We start from the raw sequence: 16,020 nt of genomic DNA on the forward strand, positions 1-16,020 counted from the left end.
GGATGTATTATTTTGAAATAAAATAGTACTTAAGGTATGAAAGTGAAATATTTTGAAGATGTTGTAAGGAATTGAAATAAAATAGTACTTAAGGTATGAAAGTGAAATATTTTGAAGATGTCGTAAGGAATTGAAATAGACCCCAAACCTAAGGTATAGAAGTGTATTACCCTTTTTTCATGTATTGGTAATGAAGTTATCATGAAACATTTTCAGATTATGAAAACTTGTCGTGGACGCTTGAATTAGGATTTTATAGCTTGTAATGTTGTTTTGCGTATGATTTTTGAATGAAATGTATTATATTTAACTTTTTAATGCTATTTTTGTTTATAATTTTTTGACTTTTATTATTAGGATTCCCGAGTTTAAAATTTGAATCCGCTACGAGGGATACTTGGCCATTGATTTTACCTGAGATAGGTCACATAGAGGCCATGCAGGGTTTTGGGTTTACATGATTTGAACTCGGACTCTACCACCCGATGATTCCCTTTTCTCTCACCCCTCTACTCGATCTCTTCTCTCTCTGTCTCCCACAACGTCGTCCTCCATGGTTCCTCCACCACACCACCAACGTTCTCTCCAGACTCCCATCCTCCACACAGTCCACCATCGTTCTCTCCAGTCTCCTCAGACCACCATCCAATCAACCCCCGATTCGATCTCCGTCAGCTGCAACACTGCTCCATCGCCAGACTCCATCCACTCCAATCGTAATGGTAAGTCAATCTCATCAACTTTTATGCATTTTTTAAATTGGGATTTTGAATTTTAGGTTGAAATTCTCCGTTTGGCTGATTCAAATTTTCTGCCTTTATAAAATTGGGGTTATGCAATTTGGGTGATTCAGTTAGTAATTTAGGTCTCTGGTTTTATTTTTTTTTTGTATGAATAAGGTTGTTCTATTGCTTCCTCGAGGTTGCAGGTCAATACTCTGAATGGTCGGATGGATTTACTAAACCGTAATTAGATTGGAAGGAATTGAACTGCAGAGGAAATATAATGAGGTGCAATCAGAATCAGATTCTTGTTGGAATTGTTTACTAAAATTGTTTGGAATAGAAATGACATTGATCTATATAAACGGTTTACCAATTCACATGAATCGGAATGATAATCATTTTTATGGCTTTTTTTATTAGCATCATACATAATGTTGAATGCATCCCACATTAAAATTTAATATTAAGCGGCTTATGTAATCTACTATGCAAATGACAATTTCGACCTTATTAGGTTTAAAGAAAATAAGAAATTTCTAAATACATCCCAAATTACTTTTAACGTATTATTTATCTTCTTTAACTATCAAAACCCCTCTCACCCTCCACTACATTAATTGTTGAATAAAATTCTAACTATTGAAACTATAAACACGTTGACTGAGAAAAATATTTAACGAATGGAACATGATATCAATATTTCAGAAGCTACACATGAGGTAAAATTTCATATTTGCCATTGTTTTAATTATTCAACGAGATCGGTAATTATTTAAGCTTGCTTTTGCTTTCCATACTACCCAATTTCACAGGAGGCAAACCCAGCAACGCCTTTTCCGTTGTTATTCATTGTAGGGGGTTTGCTTTTACTCTATTAGGTTCCTCCCAGTTGCCATTTTTTAGCAGTAATCCTTTTTTGTTAGTAAAGGCTTAAGAGATAGAGAAAAGGAGATTGGCTGTGATGACCCAATGAAACTCAAGCTCAACAAACCGGATTGTCGACTTCTATTTTTAGAGAATATTAAGGTTTTAATTCTAAGTCAATTTAATTTATAAAAATTGAAAATGCGTATTATAAGGTTTGAAGAATGTGGAGTGTATAAAAAATATGGGGTGTATTAAGATAATTTTTTTATTAAAAAAGTAAATATGGGATGTATTAAGTATGTGAGATTTAATTAATAATATGTGAGGTATTAATAGAATAAGCCTTTTTTATTTGCTTCTAACTCTTAATCACCCTAAACCCTATTAGAAATAGCAACACATAAAGTCAACTAAAACAAAATTTTACTTCATTTTCTGGCTCTCTTGCTCTCTCTCCTTGTTTTCCCATCTTTCCCTGCAGTCGCTTGACCAAAACGCTCAAATTCACCATCAAACTCTTGTCCAACGGAGGCTGCCCAGTACACAGTATCCACACCCCACCCCAGACCACAATATCCACACCCCACCATCCAATCTCAAGAGGAATCACGAAAAATAATCCAATTTTCACAGAGTGAAAGTGATAAAGGTTATTTCCTTCTATATTGTTTGGGTCTGCAAATCACAATTTCCTTGCTGATTTGGGCGTTTGTTGTTCCATATCACTTTCGTTACTGAGGCATCATTTCAGCCCCCGGGCGAACCTTGTTCCAGATTGCAGGCGTTAGTCGTTTATCGCTGCGGCATCGTTTCAGATCACAAAGGTGGGGTGGTCAGTGCTATGAGAGAAACAAATACGGAGGGGAGTGATTGATGAAGGTAGGACGTGTTTTAGGAATAGAAATGGGTATTATGGGTATAATATTTTGTGTCCTGATGCAGCCTTACACCCGAAACTCAATTACCATCTCTATAGAGGTAATCCAATGCAGGGTAAATCCGAAATTGAACTGCTGAAATTGGGTGGACCCAACATAAAATCTGATTCTCCTATTGGTAGTAAATGGCATAATTCTTCAGGAGGAATGCAATTCCGTTTCTCTCCATTCCAATCCCAAGTGGCAAACACGTCCTAATAGAAATAGAGTTCACCAACGCATGTGGGTTCCGTCTGTAGGTGTTGACATAAAAACCGAGGAACCGTACTGTGTATACTAAAAAGTTGAAACCAAACCGAATCGGTTCATACCAGCTCAGTTCGTGGTTTGAAGACCACCCCCCCCCCCCCCCCCCCCCCCCCCACCAAAAAAAAAATCAAAGAGATTGAGTGAATCAACCCAAAGAGTAATGCTATTCATACTATACTTTTATACCATATTTCTATACCAACTTATGTGGCATAATTTGCAAAACCCAAGGAAATGAAGAAGAAAAACTTCTCGTACACCACAATCATCATTTAATTAATTAGTTTTTCTTAATTATTAGTTTATTAAATAATGAACTAAATTTAAAAATCTGATTAATTCAAATGATGTGGCTGTCCACATCAAATGCCATCTAAGGTGGTATGAAAATATGGTACAAAAACATGATATGGATAACATTTCTCCAACCGAAATCACACTTTCAATCTCTCATTGCTGCCTCTCCCGAGTCCAACAGAAGTCTTGCCCCTCTCTCTCTCTCTCTCTCCCCTCCCGCGGTAGAGTCGAACTTCTCAGTCGTCACTATTTTACTGCTGAAATTGGTACTAATATTTTGCTGAATTTTGCTAAATTTGTGGGGCAATGTACTTTTTATTTTGCATATGAGTGTTTTTTCTTTATTTTTTGTCAAATGATATATTTGTTAGATGAGTCACCGACATGATTCGAACTCACGCCGCATGTAATGGTTCAACACCTCTCGACTACTGTGGTAAAGGGCCGCATATAAGTGTTTATTGAGTAATTCCTCTTCGCGTTTAAATGTGTAGTTCAATGGCATATAGAGGGCGTGGACGCGGTGGATTTTCGGGTGGTGGCGCTTTTGGGTATGCTAAGCAAGAACCCTTTGTGCTTTTTCCTGTGAGTTTTTATTGCTGCGGTTTTGCATAAGTTTGGCTGTTTGCTAGGTTTCCATGAATTAGAAATAGACAATTTATGGGCTGACTCTGTTCCTACTTTTCATATTTAACGTCGAAACCTTACTTTGCAGGACATTGATTTGCCACATCAAAAAACAGACGCTGTTACTGAGGAAGAAAACTCAATCAACCAAACTCGCAAGTTTCAAAAAATTTGGAAAGACTCTCCTTATTATCTTGAGCAGAGCACTTCGAATGGTTAGCATGATATTCTTCATAATTCATTTTCATTTTTTATTTAGCAGTACACATGGTAGTGGAATAAGCAATCTATGGAGCATGTGTTTTTCCCTTTCTTTTTCTCGGTGGGGAAAGACTCTCCTTATTGATTTGATGTTTTGGAGAGCATTTTTGTTGTTCTGGTATGTTTGAACTCGATAATAGACTAGCAATGCTGCATAGATGCTTGTTTCGCAGTTCCGATGAAATTCACACAGATATGTTGATGAGCCTTAATCTTAAAAAACAATCAAATGATATGGATATGGTTGAAGATGAAAGACACAAGTATAGTGTATCTGAAATCGATCTCACTCAGGTTTTATAGTTAGATGCAAGTAGAAGTTCACACGCCCCTTCCAAAGACAACACATTTTCTTCTGTTTGTGGCCATTATGCAAAGTGACACGATCATCAAATGTTTAATCGAAGCAGATTCATAAATCACAATAATTTCAAACTTTCTTTTTTCTCAAAAGGATATTTGTTGCATGCTACTAATTCTTGTTCAAAATATAAGTATTTTTTTAAGCTGATTTTTTGTGTAGTTGTATTATATTCAACATGTGCATGTTACACTTTTGTTTTTGCTTAAACTTGTCAGTTCATTAAAAATATTGGTCCATACTGGCATTTTATTCGAATACCATATTGCTTCTGATTCGATTCTTAATTATTTTTTGGCTTCTTTGAAATTATACAAGATTATGTTTGATAATAATACACTTCTTGAACATGTGGTTGCAGAGAGGCAAAACGCAGAGGTAGAAAGATATTCTGACAGATCAAAGCCAAAAACCACGATAAGGCGTGGTTCTCTTTTTAGTATATTGGAGCTCAAGGGATTTCCTCAAGAACTGACGGAAGGTTTCTAATCTGAATAATCGTATTTTATGGCTGCCCTTTTGGTTTTTGCATGCATGCTGATGCAATGGTATTTCAGGTTCAAGGGTGCAGCAGCCAGGTCGAAGGAGAGTTCGATGGAATCCTAACTCAGGTCCTATGAGATTAGATGCTTTCTTTTTTGTGCCGTCTTATATCATATGTTTCTGCGTTTTTCTTTGTTCTGTAGGTATTTTGAATCTAACTGATTAAGAATATCACTCTGACAGGGCTGGAGAAGTTGGATTTATTTGAAAAGCTCGAGCAGCGTCAGGTATGATAAAGTCTTTAGAGTGTCTGTAACTACAATACTTTGAGTCAAAGATCACTGTAAATTTGTCCATGAAAAGAATCTATTATTTGTGGTTTAAAGATTTTGTCTTGTCATTGGTAGTTTAATTTTTGTATGCATTAACTTAAGATAACGTTTCTCCTTTGTAGGGCCAAAATGATGCAAAAGAAACGAAAGAAGGTGAAGGTGAGGATGAAGATGAAAATGAAGAGGAGTAGGAACCAGAGGACGACGACTTTAGTGACGATGGTTATTATAAGGTTCGTAAAGGAAATAGTGGGTTTTATATATTTATTAGATTTTTTATTTATTTACAAGTAATCACTTGTTTTGTTAGAAGTTCGATTCACGAATATTCAAGTTCGGAACTAGAAGGCATGTTGGCGCAGAATGAACAAGGGCTATTTTAATTTAGTTTCCCTTATAGTTTTGTTTCCGTTCTTATTATTTACTTGATTCTAGTAGGATTAGGTGATGGCTCTCGCCATGTGTGGGAAAACAAAATGTTTCTAATGAAACTATATGGTCTTGCAGCACTCTGATTTTGATGATGATGAAGATGAATACAATATGGAAGATGACGGTGACGGTAGGAACCATTCATCTTATCAACTGCAATTTTTATCGTACTATAGCATGGAATAATTGAGAAGATGAATACAATATGGAAGATGACGGTGACGGTAGGAACCATTCATCTTATCAACTGCAATTTTTATCGTACTATAGCATGGAATAATTGAGCTTGTGAATTTACTAATAAGCTTACCCTTTTGGTTTTAATGACGCAGACGAACCTCTTTTATAGCGAGAAGGTGTTGCATACGATGCGTTCATCTCATTTCACTTGGATCAAATGAGGGTACGGCTATGCAATCAGTTACAAATTTTTTGGTACAAAGCTCTTCTTCTAGTATTTTACCAGATTGTTCTTGCATTGACGCCGTGTAATGTGGCAGTCGATTACAGATGGAACATAGGATTTGATGTTGGAAGTGGGGGTAAATTAGATTAGATATTACAAATGACATTTAGGAGATGTATTCAATTTGGATTTTGAGGGATTTTAATTCTTTTAATGAATCCATGGATATTCAATCTGGATTTTAAGTGATTATCTGAAATTCAATGTGTATTCAATCAAGATTTTAAGATAGTTTATTAAAATCCTTAGAAATCCGGGTGTATTCAATTAGAATTTTAAACAAGTTTATAACATTCTAGGTGCATTCAATTAGAATTAGAATTTAAAGAAGGGACGTTTTGATATAGACGTCTCATTTTTAAATGTCATAGACTAAACATTTATTTCTTTTGCAAATTTGATTAAACATTTTCCCTACAATTTTGGTACTTTAATTTTATTTCATTAGAAGTCTATTCACGTTAGCATTCCCCTTTTTGCTCATATTTTTATGCATCCCTTATTATGATGATTTAAGATTTTTTTATTTTTTTATTAAGTATTTATTTGAGTAAATTAAATAGAATGTACAATTCTCGTTGTTAGGTACGTTTGATTGTAATGGTACATTTAGTTACTTGGTATATTTGAATTTTTGGTCCATTTGACTTCTTGATACATTTGAATTTTTGATACATTTAGTTTTTGGTACATTTGAATTTTTGGTACATTTGTTTTTAAAACATAAGTTTTATTACTTTTTGTCCTAATAATGAGGAATTACTTTAATTAAATATTTTTTTTTTTATGAAAAGAGTCTTTAACACTGTAAAAGTTTAAATTACTAATTAATTATTATTTTTTTTTTTATAGAAAGAGTTATTAATCAACTAACAATAGCCTTTTTGTTAATTCAAAATTATATGATTTATCGTTATTATTTAGCATTATCTACAATAATAAGGATTTATCTCTGATCAACTAAAAGTTGTTGCAGAGACTTATTTACCAAAAAACAAGACTATCTAGAGCATTGTGTATGAATCAAACATATTTTTAAACATTCCAAAAAGATGAATATTCATTTTAATATAGTTTATAATTGCGTATGTTTTAATTCGGTGTTGGTACATTTTCGTTTGACGTTGGTATGTTTTCATTTAATGTTGGTACGTTTCTATTTGGCGTGGGTGTACATTTAGATTTGAAAAGTTTAAATTTTTAGACTTAAATATAGTTGAAATTATTTAAAATATATAGCAGATATTTCAATGTAAATTAATTTCAATTAATCTGAAGTAGTTCAAGTCTGAGTATCTTAATCAAATGTTTCAAAAGCTTAATAAAAAACTCAAAAAGCATAAATGTTTAGTCTACAAAAGTCTAAAATTAGGCATCTAATTCTAATTTTCTCTTTAATTAAAGAATTTGGAAAAGTTGAGGAATTAGAGGGAATTGGAGAGATTTTGTAGTGTATTTTAAGCATCCACAAATCTCACCTCTCCCCATGAGATTTCGAGGGAATTTAATCAAAACTTTACATGGAATCTCTACAAATCAGTTAAACTTCATAAAAATCCATGAATTTATAAATCCATTAAAATCTCTCAAATTGCCAATTGAATACACCTCGCTTAGAGTGTAGTTTTCTTGAGTTTCTACTCTAGTAGTTTTTTTTTCTTTTCTAGTTTACTAAAGTTTGCTATAAGCTTTGATTTGTAAAGAGTGGGCTAGGCTACTCTAGCACTATGGTCTAGGGGTATGTTTGTACATTTGTTCTAGACCAATGAATGACGAGTGCAAATTATTGTGGGAGAAATTAGAATCCCCTGCATTTTTTCAATACTTTTTAGATGAAACATTGGTTCTTTTTTAGGATTTGATTAAGAGGCTTTGACCATTTGCCACATCACATTTTTCTATTTTTTAAATTACATATAATTAGTTTAAAGGCACCTTCACTTCACCTTGTAACTAATTGCCTACAATCTAGAAAATTTAATTTTCCCTTTTAAACTCCTACAATTTAATGACTCTTTCAAAAAAAAAAAAAAACAATTAATTAAAGTAATTTAAACTCCTACATTTTAATGACTCTTTCTATAATTTTTTTTTATTAAACAATTAAAGTAGTTCCTCATTATTAGTAAAAAAAAAAGTACTAAAACTTAAGGTTTGAAAACAAACATACCAAAAATTCAAATGTACCAAAAGTTAAATGTACAAAAAATTCAATGTACCAAAAATTAAACGTACCAAGAAACCAAATGTACCAAAAATTCAAGTGTACCAAAAAGCCAAATGTACCAAAATTCAAATATATCGTAAAAGTAACCAAACGTACCTAACGACGACTTTTTTTTACATTCTATTTTAATTTACTAAAATAAATATTTTAATAAAAAAATTAAAAAAAAAAATCTAAAATCATCATAATAAGAGATGCATAAAAACAAGAGGAAAAAAAGGGAATGCAGTAAAGAAATATTGTGACATCCCACATCGTCCAGGAGAGTGATCCTTATATGTATATTCTCATCCCTACCTAGCACGAGGCCTTTTGGGAGCTCACTGGCTTCGGGTTCCATTGCAACTCTGAAGTTAAGCGAGTAGCGCGCGAAAGCATTCCAAGGATGGGTGACCCATCGGGAAGTTCTCGTGTGAGTTCCCAGAAACAAAACCGTGAGGGCGTGGTCGAGACCCAAAGCGGACAATATCGTGCTACAGTGGTGGAGCGGGCCCGGGAAGTGGTCCCGACCGGGCCGGGATGTGACAAATAACATGAATATCTGTCTAATAAAATAAAATGAAATGCAATTAAAGACCAAAATTGTAGGGAAAATGTTTAATCAAATTTTTAAAAACAATAGATGTTTAGTCTATGACATTTAAAAATGAGGGGTCTATATCCAAACCCCAATGGAATAACGTTGCCTTCCACTTGAAATGTTTATTTTACCACTGAATGTGTAAGGCTTAATAAACAAAAATATTTATCGTATTTAGGGCAATCTTGAATTCACATTGCACCAATGAGTTCAACTAAGATGTATTGATCTTTCAGACGTTGCTTAATTCCTTACATGAATCAAATAGACGGCTAAATGGCTTGTAAATCAAATAAATTTTACTAAGTATAACCTTCAGATGATAATAAAGAGAACAATAGGTTTAAATTATATGATGTCATAATTTCATGTCACTAGAAATGCCTTGGGATACATAGATTGTAAGAACTAATTTGCCACTTGGTGCTACGGTCTAGTGATATTTCTCTTCACTTGTAAGTGAGATTAGGTTAGATTCTTATTAATGGTTGACAAATAGGATTTTATTAATTAATAGAAATAATAATATCGTTTGTTTGAAGAAAAAAAAAAATTATGGAAACTAATTTGGTTCAAGTGGGCTGAAATATTATTTTCGACAAATCATCTGGGCTGGATGTAGACTCGCTAAAAATTAAAGGCCAGCGTGATGGATTTGAAGGGTAATTTTGGGAAATGAAAGCTACAAAACCCTAGTATGATACGCTTCGTATTCCTCCTCCTATATATAGACAGCGTACGCTGCCTTGCACTCATCATCTTCCGCGCCGTGTAACCAATTTCTGCAACTTTTCGTGTCTATTTGTTAAGGTTGGTATATGTTTTAGTTAATTTTGTTGAGGTGATGATTTATGATTTATGTAAATTAGTGAATGGAAAAATGAAGGCAGGGATTGTGTGTATCGGCGTAGTGCTAGAATCAATGCACTCTGATCCGAAAGAGTTCCCTGCAATATCGAATCAAATAGGGGAAGGTGGGCAGTTGTTGTTCATCAACCTGTTGAACCTTCAACAATCATCTTCCCCATATTACTACATTTTGAAATCTGGACTAAAGAGTTTGTTAAATACAATCAAGAAAAAGGCATAAAAGTTGAAATCTGGGTTTAGGATTAAAGAGTTCGTTAAATACAATCAAGAAAAACGCATAAAATTATTTCAAAGGTTTTTAACTTTTAATTTTGAATTTGATTAGAAATTTTCTCGTAATTCACCTAATTTGATCGAAACTTCTTTCATTTCTTCGTGGTTGCTTACAATTGGTAAGCATACATTGTTTAACCTTGTAGCATCTAGTTTATTTATTTATTTTTTAGCAAGTAAAATACTTGATGCTGACGTTTTAGCACGAGCATTGGCGCTTTCTTCTTCAGTGAAAATACTCTCAGAGAGGCCCGATATGCATCGTGCGTGATTAAAAACTTAAAGATCAGGGTTTTGACTGCACGGAGAGGAATTGGGAAAATTCTGGGGAAGGTTGGATGGAGAGTGATTACCCTGATTGGATAATTTGGACTTTGATAGAGATATCTACTGCTCTGTGGAATAGTAAGTTATAAGTAATCAGATAGTATACATGTGTGTGTGTATATATATATATATATACATATTTTAGGAAAAGCTTATTGGGCTATATGCATTTTTAGCATTGAAAATCTTTCTGAGTTTTGTTTCGTATGCTCCTGTAAATTACTGTTTTGATTTGTTCTTTTTTTCTATTCTGTCTGTTTGTTGGTTCTCAATTTTTGTCTGTTCTTATGCTAATTTAAAGCATTGTGTTAATTATTTTAGTTAAACAAGATTTTATACTGTAACTGTACTGTTATGTTGAAGATACGATTAAGTTTTTCTTTTAATTACTGGGTTTAGATGGTGCAATCTGGGTTTTTGAATTTGTTTAAACAGAAAGTTAATTTCTGGGCATTCTTGGTATTTCTCTTCTTATTTTTGTGTTGTTTCCCTTCTGTTTATCCCTTACGCAGAACAATTTTAGACCTTTTCTATCATAGTGTTCGTTGTTTGTTTGTTTTCTTTGGTCTCTACTTTTATGGTTTCTTAATTGTTAGTTTGTATCATGTTAATCATTGTTTTAGTTGTGTACTCTATTGTTTGCCATGGTGAAATATTAGAGAATATGTCACTTACTAAGTGAAGTCAGCCCATTGCTTCTCTTAAATTGGTTTCTTTTACTTTGTATTTTTTGGAGTGATTAAAAAGTAAACTCCGAATTTGTCTTGAATATATGATTTGAAGGCTCTTTGTCATCAACAAAATGAAATCAAAATCAAAGCAAAAGGCAGTAATCCTTAGAGATATTTGGGTGTATACAAAATTCTCCATTCGAATTCCAAAGTCGGTTCAATAATGTCCACTCCTAGGACGATCTGACCAGTCACATGCATTTAGTGTACAAAGAAGTGATCATTGTTTTTTCATTGATCACGAAAGTAACAAAGTCAAACATGTTTGAGTTTTCCCCCTTTCGGTTGGATCTTTTTTTCATTTCTAAAGTCATACTTCTTGGGTAGTAATATAGGAAATGAAAAGATAATTTGGTCCAACTTTAGAAATGAAAAGATGATCCAACCGAAAATGGGGAAAACTCAAACATGTTTGACTTTGTTACTTTCGTGATCAATGAAAAAACATGTATGATCATTTCTTTGTGGACTAAATGCAAGTGACTGGTCAGATCGTCCTAGGAGTGGACATTGTTGAACCGACTTTGGAATTCGAATAGAGAATTTTGGATACGTCCAAATATCTCTAAGGATTACTGCCTTTTGCTTTGATTTTGATTTCATTTTGTTGATGACAAAGAGCCTTCAAATCATATATTCAAGACAAATTCGGAGTTTAGTTTTAATCACTCCCAAAAGTACAAAAAAAGAAAGTAAAAGAAACCAATTTAAGAGAAGCAATGGGCTGCCTTCACTTACTAAGTGACATATTCTCTAATATTTTCACCATGACAAACAATAGAGTACACAACTAAAACAATGATTACCATGATACAAACTAACAACTAAGAAACCATAAAAGTAGGGACCAAAGAAAACAACGAATATACATCGTGTTACCACATAGCAGAGTCCTATGTTTTTAATTAACAGTCACTACCCTTGGTATGTGCCACTTTCCTAATCAAAACATAAAGAGCACCCCTCCTCCAAAAGTTACGAGGCCATTTTGCCACGCTTCTTTGACATGTTTCTCTCAAGCACCCTAGTATACTCTACTTGTTCACTTGCGTCGGTTTGGGGTACAACCAGTTCGTCCCAATTCTAATTTTTTTCTTGGAAGTTTCAACCTTGTTGATTATGACAATAGTCGCGACTATAAAAAGACTCGCGACAATAGCAGGTCGGTATGCTCTGCTCTCTCGTGACCCCTAGTCTAATCAAAAGACTAAAGGCCCCTTTGGACGCCAAACTACGATGAGAGTTTTGCCTTTTGAAGTGCTAGTCGCATAGGGCGACCGGGCCAGGCCAAGTCAGAAGCACTTTGATGACATAAGGTTCGTAACCCAGTAATAAGAAAAAAACACTGATTATCCCATTCCTCCTGAAATGTCGTTGTCTTATTACTTTACAAAACTAATTTCTTCCAAAAGATTCAAAGCAAGTGGTTTCGACTTTAAAATCCCACAACATGATGTACACATTAAACAAACAGTTTCTCCAATCATACTCAATACCATTAATACAAACACGCCATGGTTCATCTTACTGGGAACTAAACGGAATTTATATCAAAATCAGAAACAACACAATTATCCACATTAGGCGATCTAATCGTTAAAAACCATGTAAATACCAACTACCTAGACATCAACAAATAAAAAGTACATGAAAATTGAGGACTTACTTCAGCTCAAGGTTCACAGTATGCTTTTAAGAGTAATAAAAGTGTTGTTGGATTGAGTTTCTCGTAATGATTATCTCCTCTCTGCACAAAGGAGTACGAGATGCATGTTAAAATTATCAGCCTAACTGGGATTTATAGTATCCGATATCTGTGTATATACATAGATAGATAAATACAGACTCGCAAAAAATAAAAGAATAAAGGAAGACAGAAAACTGAGAACCGTATGTATACTAAGATGCATGTGAAATATAATTGATGAAAGAGATGCTCTATTTTCTTTTCTTTTTACAAAGTGACTAATGTGATTAGAAAACTAATTTAAATCTTTGAATTGATCTCATCAAACTTTGTATCCATTTTAGCCTCAATTCACATATGATTAGGGCATGCAAACATCGCCGCCTTAAATTTAAAAAACCTTAATCAATGCAGTTCTTATTCAGAAATATGGAAAGTTCCAAATAACATTATATTTGAGAAACTTGTGTCCAAATTTCACAGTTAATATAACAAAGCATAATTCAAAGCAAGTGTCCAAATTTCAAAGTTAATGTAACAATCTACGCCACTCAAACACTGAAGCTGAAAAGAATGGGAAAACATTCACCAAGTGGACTAAGTTTTACACACAAACCAAATACAAAGTTGCATTTACACCATCGCAACATGGTGTCACTCTGTAATTCTCATGCAAGTAATACGACACACAGACATGACATTCTACATACTCATGCTATGTACTTATATGAAGAACTAACACGGCTGAATAAAAACAAATTCTTAATAAAAGAATTAGCCAATTCTAATTAACAAAAAGCTTGATAGTTCACATTCATGGATAAACTGTTAATAAAAAAGCCAGCCATGCAACTGTTAATAAAAAAAACATTCCATCTCGACATAAGATTTGATATGTACATACAAAAGATAGTTAGAATATAGCAAACGCATATCCACTCTGTATCTAACTGAAGAAACTGAAACCAAAGTAAAGCAAATTATATACCTCAAAATGTAAAGCAACAAATTTGTTCCGCCAATGGCCCAAAATTCTGAACATAAAAAAAGGCATATTCATTAGCAATTCAGAGCCTTCGAAATTAGAAAAATACTGGAACGACAGTAAAGGAATTGGGAAATAATTGAACGTAACATAGGAGATATTAACTTTGTCCATATCATCAATGGACAGAAGAGCGACAACAGTTTTGAAAATAAAAGGATATTTGTAGATATCAGTAAATCAATACAAAAATATGACACTCACAGAAACAAGGAGAAAAATACCAAGAATACCCAGAAATTACCTATTTGTTTAAACAAATTCAAAATACTAGATTGCACCATTAAAACCCAGCAACAAAAAACCCAGTAATTAAAAGAAAATGTTAATTCTATCTCCAACAAAACAGTACAGTCACCCTACAGAATCTTGTTTAACCACAATAATCAACACAGTGCTTTACAAGAGCATAAGAACAGACAAAGTTGAGAACCAACGAACACGACGAACAAATAGAATAGAAAAAAGAACAAATAAACAGTGCTTTACATGAGCATACGAAACAAAACTCAAAAAGATATTCAATGCTAAAAATGCATATAACCCAATAAGCTTGTCCTAAAATATGTATACACACACATATCTATATATATATATATATATATATATATATATTTAGCATTGAATACGTGATAAATAGAAACAATACAACACCAATAGGCTACTGATATACGTGATAAATAGAAACAATACAAAAACAAGAAGGAAAATACCCAGAAATCACCTTTCAGTTTCAACTCATTCAAAAAACACAGATTGCACCATCAAATACTCTTTAGGAGGTATCCGCCCCAAATAAACTACCCACCTGTGCCCAATGCCTAACACACGAATGCCTTTCTCCTTCATACTCTTGACGAACTTAGAAGACAATTAGCGTTATCATTTGGTATGCTTGAAGATACCTCACAGTCATTTGAAACATAACTGAATTATTATGCAGTTAATTCAAATCCACCCATACTTAAATCAACTTGATATGCTAGTGTGTGAGCATAAAAGAGAAGAAAAGAAAATAGTTATGTCCGTCTCTAGTTTTTAGAATACAATTGCTTTTTCACTATTTTACAAATACACAATTTGATAAAAAAAAATCGAGATGCTCAGAGACTCGACATAGGCACTATTCATACATCCATAACTAAGAATTTCTCAAATCCCAGTTGTAATTAATTAAATAAAAAAAATTTCAGGGATGCAAATTTATACTTCTGATTTTCTGAAGTTCCGTGTCCCTTGATTCCTTCGGCAGCTTGGTTCAATTTCGAATCCATTTATTTGCCCTTCACAGACTTCTCCGAGTACAACCTGCAGACACAAACAATACCCATTATACTCTTTCCAGATGGATTTTAAAGCGAGAGGACATAGAGATTATGGGTTAAGGGCAAAATGATAACTAATTTTATGATGAGAGGACTTGGTGAAGCGATTGTGGTAGGCGCCTCTTTCCGCTTGAAAAATCTTCATTCGCAGTAGCAGGGACCTTTTCAAAAATCAAAGTTAACTCAAACAAAAAAGAAGCCTTAACTAAAGAAGAGGAACAAAAAACAAACAAAAAACAAACCTCATAGGCAGCAACGAATTGTATTCTCTGTAATATAGTGTGCGGAAGATTAAAATCTCTAATCGGGAAAGCAAATAAGTAATCAATCTCAATATCAACAATAAACAGAAACAAAAAGGGAAACAAAAAAAAAAAAATACAACTTGACTTCAAAAGGTTCTATATGCTATATTTAAATTGATTAGCTTAGATGGTTTATTTCACATTCTTATGCACATAACATACCAAAAAAGATTCAAAACATATAAATAATCTAGAGAAAAAAAAAAAAAAAAAAGGCCAAATTAATTCCTCTTCCCAAACAGGCGGTAAACACTGATAACAGGAAAAAATAGATAAACAACCACTGTCAAAATTGTACCCAAAGAGTCAGTGGTGGAGCCACGTAGAGGGCGGGAAAGGCCTAGGCCTATCTTGGAATTTCAGTATATATATTATCTGCATGATTTTACAGAAATGACCATGTGGCTAGTTGGTTAGTGGGGTTTTGCCACTTTCAAAAGGTCTTGAGGTTGAGACTTGTTAGCTTGTTTTTGTTGTTATAATTTCCCTTCTATTTTACCATCTAAAACCAAGCCCACATTTTTTAAAAAAATTTTTATTTTACAATAATAAGCCTTATGTTTTTACCATATAAAAATCATATTCTTTTTTTTTTTTCTGGCCAGTTGATAT

The 16,020-nt window shown here is 33.4% G+C and overlaps 1 protein-coding gene, 1 long non-coding RNA gene and 2 other non-coding genes across 4 annotated transcripts; 2 read left to right on the forward strand and 2 right to left on the reverse strand.

Moving 5' to 3' along the window:
* The first annotated feature begins 382 nt into the window (after positions 1-382).
* Positions 383-6,169, forward strand: LOC137717116 (uncharacterized). Its single transcript, XM_088699242.1, has 9 exons — positions 383-722; positions 3,571-3,661; positions 3,792-3,918; positions 4,687-4,806; positions 4,883-4,936; positions 5,052-5,095; positions 5,263-5,373; positions 5,648-5,796; positions 5,905-6,169. Exons 2-7 carry the CDS (start codon positions 3,575-3,577, stop codon positions 5,329-5,331), a joined length of 501 nt encoding a protein of 166 aa, XP_088555368.1. The 5' UTR covers positions 383-722; positions 3,571-3,574; the 3' UTR covers positions 5,332-5,373; positions 5,648-5,796; positions 5,905-6,169.
* Positions 6,170-9,728: 3,559 nt separating this feature from the next.
* On the forward strand, positions 9,729-9,877 carry LOC148694683 (small nucleolar RNA snoR135). The gene has a single exon (XR_015966112.1). It is a non-coding gene; the product is annotated as a small nucleolar RNA snoR135 (small nucleolar RNA).
* A 249-nt stretch (positions 9,878-10,126) lies between these two features.
* Positions 10,127-10,257, reverse strand: LOC148694684 (small nucleolar RNA snoR134). The gene has a single exon (XR_015966114.1). It is a non-coding gene; the product is annotated as a small nucleolar RNA snoR134 (small nucleolar RNA).
* A 2,245-nt stretch (positions 10,258-12,502) lies between these two features.
* Positions 12,503-15,601, reverse strand: LOC148694685 (uncharacterized). Its single transcript, XR_015965176.1, has 5 exons — positions 15,346-15,601; positions 15,179-15,264; positions 14,988-15,086; positions 13,722-13,767; positions 12,503-12,793 (listed from the first exon to the last, which is right to left on the reverse strand). It is a non-coding gene; the product is annotated as an uncharacterized LOC148694685 (long non-coding RNA).
* Between the last annotated feature and the right edge of the window lie 419 nt (positions 15,602-16,020).

The sequence above is a fragment of the Pyrus communis genome, chromosome 8 (genome assembly GCF_041283825.1).
Source record: "Pyrus communis isolate YQ-2024b chromosome 8, ASM4128382v1, whole genome shotgun sequence".
In the NCBI taxonomy this organism is placed as follows: domain Eukaryota; kingdom Viridiplantae; phylum Streptophyta; class Magnoliopsida; order Rosales; family Rosaceae; genus Pyrus; species Pyrus communis.